The sequence below is a fragment of the Elephantulus edwardii genome, unplaced genomic scaffold (genome assembly GCF_000299155.1).
Source record: "Elephantulus edwardii isolate Elephantulus edwardi_28Jun2011 unplaced genomic scaffold, EleEdw1.0 scaffold00086, whole genome shotgun sequence".
Taxonomy (NCBI): Eukaryota; Metazoa; Chordata; class Mammalia; order Macroscelidea; family Macroscelididae; genus Elephantulus; species Elephantulus edwardii.
Window position 1 is genome coordinate 8,922,856 of NW_006399836.1, and position 18,950 is coordinate 8,941,805.

General features: G+C 49.4%; 1 protein-coding gene across 1 annotated transcript in view; it reads right to left on the reverse strand.

The window, feature by feature from the left end:
* Positions 1–8,873: 8,873 nt before the first annotated feature.
* The window catches only part of TRIOBP (TRIO and F-actin binding protein), a 76,762-nt gene continuing 66,685 nt past the window's right edge, over positions 8,874–18,950 (reverse strand). The window contains exons 21-26 of the mRNA XM_006890217.1: positions 13,962–14,109; positions 11,832–11,934; positions 11,186–11,345; positions 10,987–11,097; positions 9,796–9,882; positions 8,874–9,035 (exon numbers count right to left, since the gene is read on the reverse strand). Coding sequence (XP_006890279.1) covers positions 8,874–9,035; positions 9,796–9,882; positions 10,987–11,097; positions 11,186–11,345; positions 11,832–11,934; positions 13,962–14,109 — 771 coding nt within the window. The remainder of the gene's footprint in view (positions 9,036–9,795; positions 9,883–10,986; positions 11,098–11,185; positions 11,346–11,831; positions 11,935–13,961; positions 14,110–18,950) is intronic.

Sequence of the window (18,950 nt, forward strand, 5' to 3'; positions counted from 1 at the left end):
AGCTCCAGCCAAACTCAACTTCTTGGTCTCTGAATGCATTTTACTGTTTGATCTCTCAATCTATGAAGGTGTTTGTTTGGCTTGGAATACTTTCTCCTCCTTCCTAACATTACTCAGTCTAGCATCTTCTACTCTAAGAAGGCTTTTCTGACATCCCAGGATGGGTTAGCTCTACTTTTTGTGCCGCTGGTGGCTTCTTGAAATAACTTGATTTCATGTCTTGCATCTTTCCAGACTGAGACAACTTGAGCACATGGATGGTACTTGGTTCAAGGTTTCAGCCCTAGCTAGGGCCCAATCTATAGGTCACCCAATGGGCTGTACATACACTGAGGTCAAGCAGAGGAGGAAGACAAGGCCTTGACAGTGGTCTATAGTCTGGGGTATTTACAGGCTAATAACTCTAAGACAATTGGCCATCTAAGTCTGGAGTTCTGGAGAAAGGCATGGACTGGAGATAGATCCTGGTGGTTAGCACAGATGGTAACAAAAGTCAAGACCTAAGAGTCTAGATCACCACAGGAGAACATGTAGAATAAAAAACAAAACAAAACAGGAGAGCTGAGGACAGACCATGAGAAACTCTAATGTTAGAAGTCTGAGAAGAGGAAGACAAGTCCACAGAGGAGACAGAGATGGTGCAATGGAGAGGTAGGCAGAAGAGCAAGAGCACAGAAAAGCGTAAGTGCCCCAGTGAGGCACACTTCCTGAACTCACACCTTGATGTCCTCATTTCTGGAATTGGGACTGATGCTGTGACCTGCTTGTGGTGAACATGGTGGAAGGGACGCCAAAGCACTTCCAAGTCTGAGTCATAAGGCGTGGAGCTTCCACCAAGTCTCTTAGAACTCTCCGGATTAAGTAAATCACACAAGTCAGATTAAAGACTAATCTGTGGCTGCCATGCTGTGAGGAAGCCTAAGTTAGTTCCCTACTTAGAGTGACCACGTGGACAAAAAGAAAGCACTCCCTGCTGCTGTTCCAGACATTCCAGCTGAGGCACCACATGGGTGAGGAAGCCAACCCTGGTGGGACGTCCAGCCCAATCCAGCCTTCAGAGGACTCCAGCTTGCCTGCATTTGACTGTGGCTACAGAAGAGGCATTAAGAGAATTGCCCTCATTGAACCCATTCAACGCACAGGACATAAGCAAATAGACAAACAATAAAACCTTCTGTTCTTAACAATTACGTTTGTGATGGTTAGTTATTCAGCAACAGGTAATTTAATGCCTGATTATCCTGCCGTGCATTCCAGTCATCAATCATCATTAATGCCTCTTGATTGCATGTTCTCTCAATTTCACACTGCAAATGTGGGTAGAAATCCTCAATTTCTTCATCTTTGGCTTTAGTGGTCGATGCATATATGTGTACTTCACACATTCCAGATTTCAAATTAGTAATGAATGTTTGCAGCTATGTCTCATCTTTTGAGTGGCTTCCAATCCTCAGGGCCCATCTTCTGGTGCTTTTCCCAGTAATGATCATCTGTTACACATAAGGTCTTTGAAGGCTGGTTACTTGAGAAATGGTGCCTGGTCTTGATTCTTTGTCTAAATCTGGAACCTGTCCACCGCGGGTGACGCTGCTGGTATTTGACAGACTGACGCCATAGCTTCCAGCATCACAGTAACACTCAAGTCATCACAGTACAGCAGACGGACAGGCAAGTGCTGTATTCAAAACAGCAAAATATAAAGCAGCATGCAAATGTAATGAAACTAATGTGCATGCTACGGGAACTAGAACTCAAGCTGTCTGCCCTGGGACTGCGACAGTGTATCTGCCAGCCCAGCAGAGGACTGGAGTTGGGGTTCCCAGTTAAACCAGAGTTCGGCTTGCCTAAATAATGATACAGACTACAAGGGGTGAGCCAGCTCTTATTTCTTTAACGTATATTCTTAGTAGAGATGGCTGGATCAACTGGTACTTCTGTTTTCAGCTTTTTAAGGAAATGCCAAGCGGCTCTCCACAGTGGTGGTGCATTTCCACCAACAGTGCATGGGCGTTCTAATCTCACCGCATCCTCACCAGCATTTGTTGTGTGTTGTCCTGCCGAATGTTGCTAAGGTGTCACACGAACACATATATGCACACCTGTATTTACTGCAGCATCATTCACAACACCAGAAAGATGGAAACAACCCAAGCGCCCATCAGGGAATAAATGGACAGAGAAATATGATACATTCACACAACAGAGTACAATGCAACATCGAAAAACAATGGCAAATTCATTAAACAGTAAAAACATGGATGAGTCTAGAGGATATTAGGCTGAGCGATGTCACAAAATGACAAATACTTAGTGTAAAAAACCCCAAAGCCAAAAAATGACAAATACTATCTAAGACTACTCATAAAGGCTAGAGAAAGATTTACAATCAGAGAGAAACAATGTAGTATGGTTACCAGTGAAGAGAAGGGGAAGAGGAGAAAATAAATTGATAGACAGCGAACACTTCTTAGAATGTGTAAAGGAAAAGGACAATATGGAATAAATGGATGATCAGATAGTATATGTATGGTAATTAGTATTTTGGAATAGAATATGTATGAATGACTGATTGTTATAACAAAGCAAAATAATATGCTTCATAAACTTTCCCTTAAATCACATTAGTGATAATAAGAAATATGAGGGGCCAGGTCATCAGCAGCACTTTTGATCTAGGACGGTACTAAAGGGTGTGACACCCACTTTGGGGTGGTTTCTGCTGGCCTCAGAGGTGTCTAGTCAGCCTGGTGTCTTTGCTCTTCCTTGTCATTGTACCATGGCCAAAGATGGTGTCTCTGCCAGGCCGAGGGATGGATGAGGACAGGCTATCCCGTCAGAGATGGCTGGCGTAAAAGAGACAATCACTATGGATCTGAAAAGTTAGAAACAAAGGTCTGAAAGTAGGAAAATATGGCCTTAGTGACAGAAATTAAATTAGGGATCCATTGAAACAATTTTGTACAATGATCTATTAATTGCAAATATCTTTTTTAAAAAATATAACTGGCAATTCACATGGACCTCACCTAGGGACTAACCAGGAAACAGAATGACTACATCTGTGCAGAGGGTCAATGGAGAAACTCACTGTTGGCTGTCAAAACTGGACCAGGAGCTGACTTTGCAACAGACCATCAACTACTCATACAAGCAAGTTCAAATACAGAGTAAAGAAAATGAAAACAAACCCATGAGAACTAAAATACAACCTTGAGTCTATCCCAATTGAGTTTATAAGCCACCTCAAGACTAGATTTGATGGACTGAACACTAATTATCAATCTATTCGGTGAACAATTCATTTGAGAAGCTGGGCTTTAAGGAGAACGTGGCATCAGGACCTGAGGAAGACTTATTAGCAACCTGTGGTATACAGACAACAAAATCTTGCTTGCTGAGAGTGAGGAGGGTTTGAAGCGCTTGTTCCGGAGGATCGAGGACTACAGGTCTTCACTATGGACTACAGCTCGACAAGAAAACAGAAGTCCTTACCACCAGGCCAACAGGCAACATTATGAAAGATGGAGAAGAGATTTCATCTTGCTTGCATACATAACCAACAACTTGGTACCAGCAGTCAAGAAATCAAAAGATGTGTCACACTGGGAAAATCTGCTTTCAGGGACCTCTCCAGAGTACTGGAGCAATGGTATAGTTCAAAGTGGCTCCTGATCCAGACCATATTCTTCTCAATTGCTTGCTATGCATCTGAAAGTTGGACAATGACTAAAGAGAACAGAAGAATAATCGATGCCTTTGAGATGTGGTGTTGGAGAAGAGTATTCCATAGACTGCCAAGAGAACAAACAGATCTGTCTTGAAGAAAGGGAGATCAGAGTGCTTCCTGGAAGTAGATGTAGAAACTTCTCATATACTTTGGGCATGAGGGGTCGGTCTTTGGTGGTGGTTGTTCTTATGTGCTGTCAAGTCACTTATGACTCATATTGACTCTATGTACAACAGCTCTGAACCCTCCTCTATTCTGTGCCGGCCTTATTATCTCTGACACACCTCTCCCTACGACCTCAGTCGCTGAGTCAACCCGTCTCATGTGGGATCTTCCTCTATTTCATTGTCCCTCCACTGTTCCAAGCAAGATGTCCTTCTCCAGGTCCCTCCTGGCCATGTGCCCAAAGTATGTGAGACAGAGCTCCAAAATCCTTGTCTCAGAGGAGAAATTTGGTTACACCATCTCCAAGCCAAACCTGTTTGTTCTCTTGGCAGTCCAATGAATGTTAAAAAATTTAATTTTACTTGGATACACAATCAACATCCATGGAAGCGGAAGTCAAGAAATCAAAAAATGTGTTGCATTGGGAAAACTGTTGTCAAAGACCTCGCCAAAATTCTAAAGAACAAACACATCCATTTAGAAATGCAAGTTCGTTGACACCCAAGCAGATATATGCACACTCATGTTTACTGTGGATTTGTTCACAATAGCAAAGAATTGGAAACAACCTCAATGCCCATCAACAAACGAATGGAGGGAGAAGCTGTGGTATATTCACACAATGGAATACTATGCTGCATTGAAAAACAAGGAACTCATGCAATATTATTCAAAATGGGTGACCCTGGAGGACATTATGCTGAGTGAAGTATCTCAGTCACAAAAGGACAAATACTGCATGGTGCCATTATTGTAAAACAGGACTGACCTCGGGGTTGTGAGGAGACTGAGAAGGATGGGTTCAATAATGTATACTGTATTGAAACAGATGAGGGAGAAAACTGTTTAAAAGGGATATGTGATTAGGTATTTTTGTCATGACAGGAGTCCAGAGTGAAGGGTGCATAGTGGAGTGGACCTGGAGGGAGGGATCGTAAAACAATGAAAGAATTTTTCTTTTACTTTTCCAAGAGGGTAATATACTGGGGGGAAGGGTTGGGAGGGGAGAAAAGTACAACAATGAATGAATGGAAATTCAAAGGCTCTGTAAATTTTCATTGAAATTAATAATAAATTTAAAAAAATTTTTTAAAAATAAAGAAATGCAAGTTGTCCTGATGCAAGCAATGCTATATTCTATTGCTTCCAATGCATCTGAGAAGCTGGACAATAAGAAAGATAAAGGAAGACTTGATGCCTGTGGATCATGGAGTTGGTACTCACCAAACTGCAAAAAACCAAGCAAATCTGTGCTGGAGGACGTGCCGTCAGAGTGGTCCTTAGAGGCAAGGGTGGTGAAACCAGATCTCACACACTGTGGGTGTATCGTTAGGAGGGACCAGTCCTTGGAAAAGACATTGTTCTGAGAAAGGCAGAGTCAGAGAAAGAGAGGAAGTCCCTCGAGGAGAGGGACTGACAGTGTTGGCAACACTGGCCTTATGCATGGGGCGAGTGTGAGGACTAGGTGGGACGTTCGAGGTTCTTGTTGTGGTGAGGTTTCCACTTGTTTATAGGGATGGTGGAAGAGGGAGCCAACTCAACAGCTCCTGACAACATCCCAGTGTAGCTCGCATTATTGTACCCATTTAGCGGATGTTCAGAGACGTTCAGAGAGGGGGGTGTCCTCAGCCAAGTCCACACAGGCAGCTGGTGGCGAAGCTGGAGTTCGTTTGGTGCACAGCCTCTCCTCTTTCCAGAGACCAGAGAGGCCCAATTACCTCACTTCTGTCAAATTCCCTGTAGGACTGAGGTTTAACCCAGTTGGCTCAGCTGACACATTGTCAGAATACTGGCTTATTTTTTAAAATTGAGATTTAGACACTGAAATGTACAAATTCTGTGTTCAATCGGACAGTGTTTTGCATCTGTGTGCACAATCCGTGTACACACTCACACAACCCCCTCCCAGATAAGATCTGGACACATTTCTGGCACCCCAGGAAGTTCCCTACCAGTGTAGACCCTTCCCCTGACATCCTGAGGTCTGCATCCGCATACACTGAATGGTATCCCCAAAACACGTTGTAAACGCTAACCCCTACAAATTGTGACTACGCCACCTTTGGGGAGTAGGGTTTTGTTATACTAATCAGACCCTATTTCTGTAGGATGTGTCTTAAACCCATCGCTTCTGAGGTTTAAAAGGAGCCCTCCTACTCATGTACTTATAACTTGTTAGTCAAATTTGTGTCTTCTAGGTTGCAACACCCCCATGATACATCTTCAAGGATATGAACATGTACGGCCAAACACAATCAATAAGAGTGCATCTAAATTCCAAAATCAATCTCCATTAATAGTCTATGTGTCTCCTACTGCCAAAGGGGCCCTTTAGAGTAGTGAGAGAAGATTTTCACCCTGAAACCCACAGCGTCCCTTTTCAGCAGGAAGTAGCTAAGAGAATATGCCATCCCCTTTTCCTTATGACTCAGGGTGAAGTCTCTCTCAGGGAGGAGTGATAGGGAATGGCAAAGGACACACTGACAAAGAAGATTAATCAGAACTGGCTTTGACAAGCACTGTGGCATTTGGACAAGAACAAACTGGGACGAGGGTAGAGAGAATAGTGCAACAATGAATGAATGGAAACCCAAAATCTCTGTAAATGTTTATGAAAATTAATAAAATATAATTATAGAAAAAAAAGGAGCCCTCCTTTCCCTGTGACCCCATTTAAGAAAATGAAGATCTTCCCCAATAACTCTATCCTAGTATAACCTGTCCAACTAACCCCTGGAACTTTGGTAGCTTCCAATCCAAAGACACACAGTTAAAATCTGCCCGCTGATTTCTGCCGGGGAGAAAGATGGGCAATCTCCTTTTGTGATTAACTGTCTCTGAAAGCTGTGGAGGGTCAGCTGAGTCAGTCACCGCTCCATAATAATTCAATGCTTCCCTTTGCGTCTCATTGGCTAGGATTAGATCTCATGACCATTCCTAAGCAATCACTGGCAGGGGGGTGGGACAGATCTTCCTCACATACCAGGTCACTTCCAGGCTCTTTCACTCCCTCAATCTACCAGGCGTTCACAGGACATCGGCTTGCTCTGCTCCATTTGGAATGTCTGTGACAACTCCACGTTGCTGATGTCACACCCCAAAAGCCTCCATCACGTTCAGGCAGACAGGTCTCCCCTTGGTTCTCAAAGCCTCCTGGGACCTATGCCTGCTCTGTCTGTGGCCTGGCTGGAGTAGGGTTAAATGCCGCTCACAGCTGCACGAGTGCCCAACAAAGAAGAGGTGCCCACAGACTGGGAAGGTTGACAGGACAGCCCTGGAGAAGGCTCACTCAAGTGGCCCTCTGTCCTCCCTCACAACTCATCCAGAGCTCTGCATGGGACAGTGGGCTGGGCGTGCAGGGGTTCAGGAGTGAGAACGCCTGCCAAGCCCACACATGCCACTGCCAGCACATGCGGCTGGGACCAATGACGTCCTCTTGATGCCATTCATCCTGTGGAGAATCTGGCTTTTCCCCTCAGAAGCCCACATGCCACCCCTCAGGAAAGTCACTGAAGAAGTGTCAACATCCAGGCCATCAGAGCTGTTGGAACATTTTATTAAGTTAAAAAGGTTTGGGGAGGAGAGAACTGCCTTCATGGGGCGGCTCCAGCAGCATCATGCTCAGCACCCCCTCAGACAGGGAGGCAGGGCAGTGGGACAGCTGCTGGCCCCCTCCGTCCATCTGTCCCTCCGTCCAGAACCCCAGGGTATGGGCGTACCCAGGGCAGGAAGTAGTTAGTAGAAAGTGGAGTGGGGTGAGGGTGGTTGGCTCCCTGCCTCTCTCCTCATTGTCCACCACCATGGTCACTGCCTGGGCCTCTGCCAGACCCTGGACACAGGGCCACAGGCCCAGAAACCCGAGCAGGGCAGCTAGAGACAAGGCAGGGAGCCAGTGTGGAAAGCAGAGACGCCAGGAATTGCTTTTTTCAAAAAGTATAAAGTGTTTAGAAGGGGGGAGAAAAAAGGAACAAAATCTATATAAAAATCTCTTCACATATAAAATCCTGAAGAAGGTGCAAGGGGAAGACCCAGTGCGAGGGGGGCGCTCAGATACGCAGAGTGTCAGTGTGTGTGGTCTTGTGTCTGCGCTGTGTATGTGCACGTGTGTGTGATGTTGTATGTATGCATGTGTCTATGTACACGCGCGCGTGTGTGTGTGTGTGTGTGTGTGTGTGTGTGGTGTTCGAGTGCACGTGCAGCCCACAGGCGGTGGGAGAAATCTTGGCTTCTGGTTTTTATCCAGCAGGAAGGAGCTTGTCCCTTGGGCTAGCGGGTCTCCAGCTGACCTGACCCACGAGGACCTGGAGGACATGAGGAAAGGGAGGTAAGGGCTGGAGAGCTCCCCAGTCTTGGCCTGGGTCCCTCATCTCGTTAAGGACAGACCAGGATGGTAAGCAGGTCTTCCTGTCCCCTCCCAGGCCCCCCAGACTCGTCCCTGAACAGGTTGATCCACATGGTGGCCTCTCCTTCCTGCCTCAGGGTTGTCCACCAGGCTAAAAGGAGGACAACGCTCCCGGCAGACATGGCCTTGGGACCAGTGTGGTAAAAACATTTCAAATCATGCTAAAGATTGACTGTGCTGATGTCGATTAGTGGTGTCTATTTCACAAGGCCTGGTGAAGGGTGCTGGGATGGATCAGTGCTACGTGCGCAGCGGCAGGTCTGAGAGTGGAGGTGTGCACCTGGATCGGCCACTCTGGGCTTTGGCCGGCCAGGCTGGGCTGTGGCCCTGTACCAAGCACTGCTGTCACAGGAAGGGGAAGTGACAATAATCTGATCCTTAACCCAGCCTCACTGCTGAACACTCTGGTTATAAAGACCCTGACTGGTGCAGGCTGGCTGGGTCACCGTCTCATCGTTCTCATTGGACAGAAAGGGAAACAGAGGCCAGGAGAAGGGAAGCGTCCTGGCCAAGGTGACACAGCCAGGCCCCAGGCCCTGTGCCCGTCCCCCAGCGCACTGCCCCCACAGGCGCCCACCTCTACTCGGCCAGGCTATTGCGCATCGACTCTTTCTCCTGCAGGGCCGCCATGGCCAGGCGGAGGTGCTCCTTCAGGTGTTCGATCTCCTGCTCTGACCGTGTCTTGATGTGACTCAACTCCACGTACATGTCCTGGTACTTTCCCGAGGTGAAGCGCTTGTCCTGGGGCCGGGGGTTAGGGTAGGGGCTGTGAGGATTGAAGCCCTCCTCGGTGGCCAGCATGAGCAGCCAGGGCTCCCATGAGGCCCTGGGGCTGCGTGCCTCCAGGTGTCCCCTGTCCTGGGCACCCCTCCCAGCGTCACTAGCTTGAGAGATGAGGGCTGAGGTTTCTGGGGATGAAGTTGAGTGTGAGAGCACATAGTAGCAAATGACAGGGAAAGGGAAGGGCCAGGCCTGCTGGGCCCAGTGCTGGGCCTTATCCTTAAACTCACACCATCTGCTCTTATCATGCAACAAGCACAGGTTCAGGCCATGCACGTTCAGCCTCCTGCACGTTCACCTCAGACCTCAAAGTCAGAGGGTGTGAGAAGCACTGGGTCAGAGCAGCTCAGGCCTGACTCACAGGCCCAGAGCCCACGCGGGTTCCCCAATACCCAGCAGTGGGGCTGATGCCTCAGAGAGCGTGTGGGCCACGTGGGCCGGGACCTGGAGCATTCTGTTCACAACTGTATCCCAGCATCCCCCATGCCTGATGAGATGCTCAGTAAACACGTGTGGAACACCTCAGAGCGAGTGTGGGTGGGCCTCTGACCCTCGGAGGCTGTTTCTCCATCAGTGGAGGAAGTGAGACAGAGAGGGCTTGGCACGGGACAGTGCTCGCCCCTCCCTGTCTCCAGCCCTCCTGACTCTCCCATCCCTGCCGGCCAGCCCTCCTGACTCCTCCTGACTCTCCCCTCCCTGTCTCCAGGCGGCCGGAACCTACCTTCTGGATCATCTGGAGCTCATCCCGAAGGCACTGCACCTCCTTCTTCAGATACTGAAGCTCATTCTCCTTCACCCGCAGCAGCACCTGCAGTGGTGGGCACCAGGCTGACTGCGGGCCACACGTCCTCTGGCCCGCAGTGACCTCAGTTCCCTGCTGCCTAGTTTCTCCCTGCTCTGAGCTCCACCTAAACGGCCCCAAGACCCACCATGAAGGGGCAGGTGCCTCCAGGAAGCTCTCTCAGATTTCCCCGGCCTTTCCTAACTTTGCCCTCTCCCCAGCTTTGCCCAGCTCAGGTAAGGGGCCATCCCATGGTCACTTCTGCTATCGCCTCAAATGAAGGGAGAAAGGGCAAACAGAAGCTATGTCATAGCCCCATGAACCAGAGGCCTGGGCCCCATGCCATCTCACTAAACCTTCCCCAAACCCAAGGAGTCAGTGTAACTTGCTGATTTGACCAGAGAAGAGAGTGGGGTGCAGCCAGGGGCGGGGGCAGGGAGCTTAAAAGCATTAACTCTGCATTGAGATGGCCTGGTTCAAATCTCAGCTCCCACACTGACTAGACAATGTACTGACCATCCTGTGTCTCAATTTTCTCATCTGTAGGATGGGGACAGTAATGATGTGTACCTCAGTGCACTTCTTGAGGATTAGATGAGGTAAAAGATAAAGAGGATTGATAGATGATCCAGACAGCATATCCTCAGGTCAGGGTATTTGTTAAATTAATAGTAAAATAAAAGACACGGGTGATCCTGAGATCACACACATTTTTCCACCTCAATTTCTCCCAGTTAAGGAGCCTGGCGGTTCAAACCTGCCCGGCAGTGCTACAGAAGAAAGGCCTGGTGATCGTTTCCATAAAGATACAGTCAGGAAAGCCTTGCAGTGCGATTCTAAACTGTAGCACAGCGAGTCAGAACACACCTGGGGGAGCAGGTTCTGGTTTGGGGTTTTTCTTGTAGTAAGGGAGGTACTAGTCCCCCTTTACAGATGAGCTGTTGGAGGCCTGAGGGGAAGTCACGTCACACAACTGGTGGGTAGCTTTCACTCTCAGTCCCGCAGCGCCGGGTGCACACAGTGTGGGGGTCTCCTACTTAGCTCTTCTGGCCAGGGTCAAGCCATGCTGATGCTTATCCCCCATACCCTGGGCAGGAGGATGTGCTGGGCACCTGGCATGGGGGCGCTCACCTCCAGCTCACAGGAGCTCCGCTCGCTGCGCCCACAGCTGTTGTCTGTGCCCTGTGATGCAATGAAGTTACGCAGCCGGCCAATCTCCTCCAGCAGGCAGGTGTGCAGCTCCTGGCAAGGGCAGTAGGGTGGTGGTCAGTGCAGGGAGGCCAGGGTCCACCCACCTGGTCCCACCCCAGCGACCCGGAGCCAGGTCCACCTGATTGTGACGCAGCTGATCCTGGCCCTCCTGTTGACAGCATCTCAGCGTATGCTCCCGCTCCTCAGCCTGGTGGGTCAGGGCCTCGATCTCCAGGCACTTCTGCAAGTACTGCTCTGACAGCACCTGCAGCTCCCGCTTCAGGGCCTCCACGTCTGACCTGCAGGGGGAGGACACAGGCTCTGTGCTCCTGTCCTCGACCACGCTGGAAGCCAGACCATTCACAGAGCCAGATAACCAGGTTTGTCCCTTAGTTCTGCCCACAATTCACTAGGGCTGTGAACAGGTATCTGGGCCTCTCTCTAGGTACCTCCCAAATCTCTACAGTCAAAATTCCAGAACTGTGTTCTGTGTCAGGAAAAGATATCTCCTGAGCAAGGGCAAAACTGCAACTCAGCTCTCTTTAAAGAGAAAAGAAGGGTAGAGCTGAGATTGGCCAAGACAAGAAGAACGCACTGGGGACCAGTGTGGATGTCTACCTAAGGCCTCATTGCTTCTCTTCCCTGTGTCCATGTGACCGCCATGGAAATCTCAGCTGGAGGCAATGCCCTCCAAGGGGCCTCGGCAAATCTCCCCAACTCATAACCGAGCCCCTGGCCCAGAAAGGAGGTCCAGCCCCAGAGCACAGGGCCAGGGGCCATCTTACTGGTGCTTCTTCCGGAGGCCATCTGGGCCCTGCTGGAGACTCCGTGTCTTGTTCAGCTCCCGGCTCAGCTCTTCTTGGTAGGCTTTCTTCATGGCTTCAATGGCTAAGAGTTTGGCAGAAAGAAGGAAGAAAGATTAGAGGGGGTCAATACCACCAAGCTCAACCCATTCTGGCTCTCCACGTGCGGCCTGGAGACAGGAGCAGAAGGTGGTGTGCAAAGACCAGGGAAGTTCTGGACAGCTTCACGAAGGGTGGTCATGGGTAAACCACGCTGAGTTTCTATCAGGAAGGCTAACACCATCCCTGCTCTAAAGATTCACCAGGAGACGTCTCAATGTGACATCACTGGTTCCCCCTATTGTCAGTGAGTGTTAAGGTAGTCTGCTGGGTGGCCTGTGAAGCTTAGTGGGTTCTTACAAAGGCCTGCCCACCTTTGCTGGCTAGTGGTCAAAAGCTCAGGCTCTGCAGTTGGAATTCCTCCACTCACAGTGTCTGACCCTTGGGGCCTTGGGTTCCTAATACATGAAACAGGTACAACACAAGAAGTTTCTCTTCCTGCGTTATTGGGAGCTATGTGTGAAGCATTTAGAACAATGTACAGTAACGTAAGTACCCAAACATTGGCTCTCTCCCTGCTTTTATTTTCAGACTATGGGCTACTAAGCACTGAGGCCTTTCCACCTGCACACAGGGCTCTGGGTAAAGCCGCGCTGCAGTCCTGAAGGCACAAGGTCAAATTTACCAGCGGCTCTGCAGGAGAAGGATGGGCAGTCTCCTCCCATGTGATTAACTGCCTCTGAAAGCCCTCCAGAGGGTCAGCTATGGGTCAGTTTCGACCCCACAGTACACAACAACAATCTCTTATCCATACTTTTATAATACAAAAGGCTCAGCACATTTGATGTTTTTAAAAATTTCTTGACCTGAATGAACACGAGGCTATCATGGCCTTTATTAACCTATCTACATGCATGTGAACTTTTGTATAAACATCTCTGCAGAGACAGTAGCGTGCTGAATTAGAGGGTGGAGCCCAGGCCCTGCTGTGGGTAGGGGTACCTAATACTGGGCGCATGCACTGGGTTTTCTCTCCAAAATGTGGATCATGCTTGGCCCCAAGGCTTGGGATGGGGGCTGCGGACTGGTCTGGGTGAACCACGAGGCCCAGGCCTAATGCGTTGTGAACTCTACGTCCTGCATCCTTTGGTCATTTCTGTAGCTCTAGACTCGCACAGAGGTGTACACAGTGCAGGTGTGCAGCACAGCTCTCCCGTGTCTCTGTTTTCTAGCCTGAGACTCTTTCATCTCCCTGGAGGGACACACCGTTGGAGTCAGAGTGGAGCTGCGGGCCCAGCTCTGCTGCCCACAAACTGTGCCTCCTGAGCCCCAGTGTCCTCCTCAGGGACATGGGTCACTCCCCGACACTGTGATGTCCAGCATCCTATAGTAACAGGGTCTATGCCTGACCTCTCTACCTGACATGGGGCTTGGTCCTAAGCACGGAGCCAGGGTTCAGTGTGGCTGGAGGGTAAACCTCTCAGGGGCTGCAGGTCCCAAGGCAGAGGGATCACAGCCTATGGGGCAGGGGATTGTGGTACTGCCCCAGTCTCTGCTTTTTTTTTAAAAAAAAATACTTTTAAAAAAAATTTATTATTTTGTGTGTGTACTGTCAAAACAGGATTGCCCCTCCGTCCCCAACAGAGCATCTGGTGGATTTGAACCGTGTTCCTCTGGGATTGCAGTGCAGCTTCTTGCCACTAGGCCACCAGAGCGCCCTAGTTTCCCCTTTTTTCCAAGTCGGGTTAGAGCAGCTTCCAGTCCCTGCAGACTTGCTGCTCGAGCCTGGGCCCCTGGGCCTGTATCTTGTTTAAAACCTGCTGTCCTCAAGTTGATCTGGCCCTGCAGGACAGGAAAACTTTCCCACATGCTTGCCAAGGCTGTGATCCTTATGGAAGCCAATCGACACACACTTCTTCCCTAGAGCAGCTGGTGGGTTCAAACCCCCGACCTTTTGGTAGGCAGCCAAATGTTTGTCCACTGCGCCAACAAGGCCTCCCTAATGCAGATAGGAGGAGCACAGCCTGGAGCTCAGGGCGCCCACTCCCCGCACTGCTGGCCCAGGGTCCTGACCTGAGGCCGTGGCTGCTGTCTCCTCAGCCAGGAGCCACTCCTTCTCCTGCTGCAGTCGCTGCAGCTCCCGCTCGTGGTGCCGCTGCAGCTCCTCCATCACTTGCTGGTGGGAGGACTCCATCTCGGCCAGGCTGCGCTCACACGCCTCCTGCAGGTAGGGGTCATACCACTGGGGTGGGTCACCTGGATTCCAGGTGAGAAGCCTCAGGGGCAGGCCTGTGCTGGTCCAGGCTCCCCCACGTCTCTCTGGGCCACCTATCACGGCAGTCCCTTCCAGCCACCTGATCCACCTACCCCTACCCTGCAGGGCCAGCCCTGCTCCCACTGGACCTTCATAGCATTAGCCCCTGCCAGGCAGCTTCAAGGCCCTAACAATAATTCACATCTCTGAGCTGGAGAAGAGATGTCTACAGTCAAGTCGATTCTACCCTGGGGTTCCTGGTGAGCTGTGCTCCACAGGGTTTGTGATGCCTGTGATCTTTCAGAAGCAGATGGCCAGGGCTTTCTTCCAAAGTGCCTCTGGGTAGATTAGAACCCCCACTTGTTAGGAAGTAGCCTTGCCCTTGCCCATTTGCCCCACTCGGCTTCAGTGCATGTTTCTCCCACTTCTGGGAGGTTCTCTCACACCTTTCTCCCCCAGCTTGCTGTGCTCTGACCTAGCTCTGTCTTTCCTCTGCCCCCACAGCTCTGCCTCTGCCAGGTCGTATGGTCCCTGAGGATAGGAAGTGAGTGTTGATCTTGGAGTGTCCTGAGTCCTGACCAGGCCTGACTGGCAGGTGCCTGTAAGTGGACTGACCTGGCTGACATATGTGGTGGCTGAAACTGTGTCAATGAGGCCATGATGGTCAGTGCCAAGTGACCATGCCACATGTTGTAGACAAGGGTGGTGAGACTCCTTCTCACAGACCCGGGGCATGTTGTCAGGAGGGGTGTCCTTGGAAAAGGACACCATGCTGGGAAAGGTGGAGGGTCAGGGAAAGAGAGGAAGACCCTCAACGAGGAGGACTGACACCGTGACTGTGCAATGGGCTCGTGCAGGGTGGAGAGGGTGAGGCTGGCGCAGGCTTCACATCTGTTCACAGGGCAGAGGAGACTGCCGGGAGACGGAGCTAGGACAGCGAGAGCAGAGCGAGTGGGTGACCAGGAGAAAGGTGTGATAGACAGACTCCTTCACAACAGCGTGAACATCATGAGGCAGGCTACAGCAGATCTGTGAAGATACGGCAGCTGAACTAGTCAAGGGCAGGTCTTCCCAGGGCGTGACCTACATTCCCAGTTGGTACTTATATTTGGTCTCCAGAAAAAAGCTAGAGCACTTCCTGTCACATGCACATCTGGTTATCTGACTCGTGGTTCTGGGGCTTGAACTAGTGGCCCACCATACTGGTCAACTCCGGACTCGTCAGTATATAAAGCCAGCCATTCGTGACCCTGCTTCCCAACAATCTGGACATGCCACTCTTTGGAGCCAGCAGTTGGTGTCTCCGAAGCCAGCAGTATGTAACCCTTTTACCCAGTGATGACCTTGGACATGACAACCTCTGAAGCGGGGAGTCTCCGGAGCCAGCAGCCTGAGTCACTGCTCCCCAGACATCACTCTTTAGGTCTGACCTGGGACTTGTTATCCACCTCCTTGAGATAAATTTCTCTTTGTCCTTCTCTCCTGCTTTCCTTACCACACTGATCCACTCTCTGTTCATATTACACACACACACACACACACACACACACACACACACAGAGAAACTCAAACTCATTGCCATGGAGTCAGAACTGACTCACAGCTGACCTTCCAGTGGGCTTTGTGAGGCTGTAAATAGCATGGGTAAAGACTGCCCATCTTTCTCCTACGGGGTAATTAGTGAATTTGAACTGTGCCCTTGGATTAACAGTTCAACTCCTTACTCACCAGAGGTCTCTCTAGAAACATATCTATAAACGTAAATACATACGCCAGTGTCCACAGCAACGTTATTCACCATTGCAAGAAGAGGGAAACAGCCCAGATGTCCAACAACAAGCTAATGGATTGAGACATCAAGGTACAGTCACACAATGGAATATTACACAGCACACAGCATCAATGATTTTGTAAATTACTACCTAACTTGAGAGGGACCGGAGAGCATTATGCTGAGTGAACTAACGCAGTCTCATAAGGACAACTACTGTTTAAAACCATTATTGTAGAAAGAGTATGAGGATCCTAGGGAAGGGGGGAGGGGGAACCAGAGGGGTGAGGAGGAGCAGAGGGAGGGGGAAATTAATCATGAAGGTGCATAATTTGATGTTTGGGTGGTTAGGAAAATGGGAAGGAACTGGTATGAGAAGCAGTGTATTTGGATTTTGTAAATAAACTAGTATAATTTTTAAAAAAGAAAGAAGAAAAAAAAACCCACCAAAACGTATATACACTGCTGTTGTTGTGTACCAAGGAGTCAGAACCGACTCATAGCTGACCCTCCAGTGGGTTTTCTGAGGCTGTAAATTGCACAGGAGGAGACTGCCCATCCTTCTCCAGCAGAGCACCCGGCGGATCAGAACCATATGCCTTTGAGTTGGCGGTGCAGCTCCTTACCGTTAGGCCACCAGAGCGTGTGCGCGCGCGCGCACGCGCACACACACACACACAGTTATCATACCCCTAAGCAGGAACCAACTCACAACTGACCCTCCAGTGAATTTTCAGAGGCTGTAATTCACATGGGAGGAGACTGCCCACCTTTCTCCTGTGGAGCAGCTGGTAGATTTGAACTGCGTACCTTTGTGTTGACAGTGTAATTCCTTATCCTAAGCCATGAAGTATAATCCTGAAGGTGTGAGGTTTGAATCCACAAGCTGCTCTGTGCTGGGAAAATGGACAATCTCCTCCAGTGCAATTAACTACCTCTGAAAACCTGCAGAGGGTCAGCTATGGGTTGGTTCCAACTCGACTGTATACAACATAGTCACACGTACATACACACAAGTATATACATGGCTGTATTTAAACATAATGACAGAAGAAGAATAGATGTCTTTGAGTTGTGGTGCTAGAGAGGAGTCTTGAACATACCATGGACCTCCAAGAAAACAAATAGGTCTGTCTTGGAGAGGGTGAAACCAAGTTTCTCCATGGAGGCTAGGATTTTGAAGCTCCGTTTCACATACTTTGGGGATGTGGCCAGGAGGGACTGGTCCTTGGATAAGGACGTCATGCTCAAGAAGGGTGAGGGACAGCACAGGAGAGGAAGACCCTGGATGAGATGGACTGACACCGTAACTGGGGTAATGGGGGTAGGTGTGTCAGTCAGTGAGACTGGCTCAGGACAAGGCAGCTTCAGAGTTACTGTTTAGAGGGTAGCTATGGGTCGCAGGCGACTGGAAGGCACATAATAATAACAACATATACATTTGTAAATACACACACTCACACACACATACATATGTTTCATGAGTTTTGCTTCTCTAGAGAACACAGCCTAAGAAAACATAAAATGAGGCTCTGAGACAAGATTGATAAATATTAAAAGATATTACCACCATCCCTGGCAAGGCTGTGGTGAAGCGGGCACTGTGGCTGGGGGAGTCACTACAGCACACCTGGCAGGGAGGGTAGGTGGGTGGCACCATCACTCTCTGAACACCCTGTACCCCTTAACTTAGCGAGTCTACTTCTAGAAGAGTCACAGAGACTCCTGGACAAGGTCCTATCACAGACACACTGGACCGAGTCTAGATGCCTGCGGGAACCCTTAATTAATTATGGATGGAAAGGACTCTGGTCAGCGCTTCTCGGGAAGGAGTCACTACAGTCGGGTGAGGAAAGCTGAGCTGGCTGGACGAGACGAGCAGTGTGAGGCCCCTTCACAGAAAGCACACGGCTCTGTGTGTGGGACACATACCTGAGAAACACACAAACGGTACAGAAGGAGAGTGTGGTGCAGGAAAATCCCCCCAAACCTCTGCATCCCATGGTCTGTGGACATGTTACCGCACTCGGCAAAAGGAACTTCAGGTTGCGAATCAGCTGGCCCTAAAAGTGAGAGATTATCCTAACAGAGCCAGTATGTCCTGGAGGACGAACAATCAAAATGCCCTTAGTTGTGAGGGTGGCTTCGTCTCACGGACACTGGACACGTCACCAGGAGGGGCTGGTCCCTGGGGAAGGCCACTGTGCTCCATAAAGCACAATGTAAACAAAAACGAGGAAGGCCATCAACGAGACGGGCTGGCAGCAGTGGCTGTGACGGTGGTCTCCACACAGCAAGAGTGCAGGGCTGGTGAGGACAGGGGTGCACGGAGCTGCTATGAGTCACCACTGACCTGGTGGCACCTACCACCACTGCCCACATCCTGGGTTATCTGATGGGTGTGATGTAATCGCAAGAATTAAATGTGTGCACACCCATAGTTATAGCAGCTTTGTTCACAATAGCAAAGAGTTGGAAACAACCCAGGTGCCCATCAACAAACAAATAGAGAAGCTGCGGTATATTCACACAACAGGATACTACGCTGCACTGAAAAACAAGGAACTCATGAAATATTATTCAAAATGGGTGACGCTGGAGGACATTATGCTGAGTGAAATATCTCAGTCACAAAAGGACAGATACTGCATGGTGCCACTGTTGTAAAAGGGGTGAGACTGAGAAAGATTGGATAAATCATGTATACTGTATTGAAACAAATGAGGGAGAGAACTGTTTGAAAGCGATATATGATTCGGTATTATGGTTATGACAAGAGTCCAGAATGAAGGTTGCACAGTGGAGTGTACTGGGGCAGGGGCTGGGGTGATTGTATACCAATGAGAGAATCTATCTTCTACTTTTCAAAGAGAAGAGTGAACTTGGGGGAAGGGGTGGGCAGGGAGAAAAATGCAACAATGAATGAATGGAAATTAAAAATCTCCGTAAACGTTCATTAAAATTAATAAAATAAAATTTAAAAAAAAAAGAATTAAATGTGGAAGGGGGAGTCAGGAAAAAGTCACGCGAGTGTGGC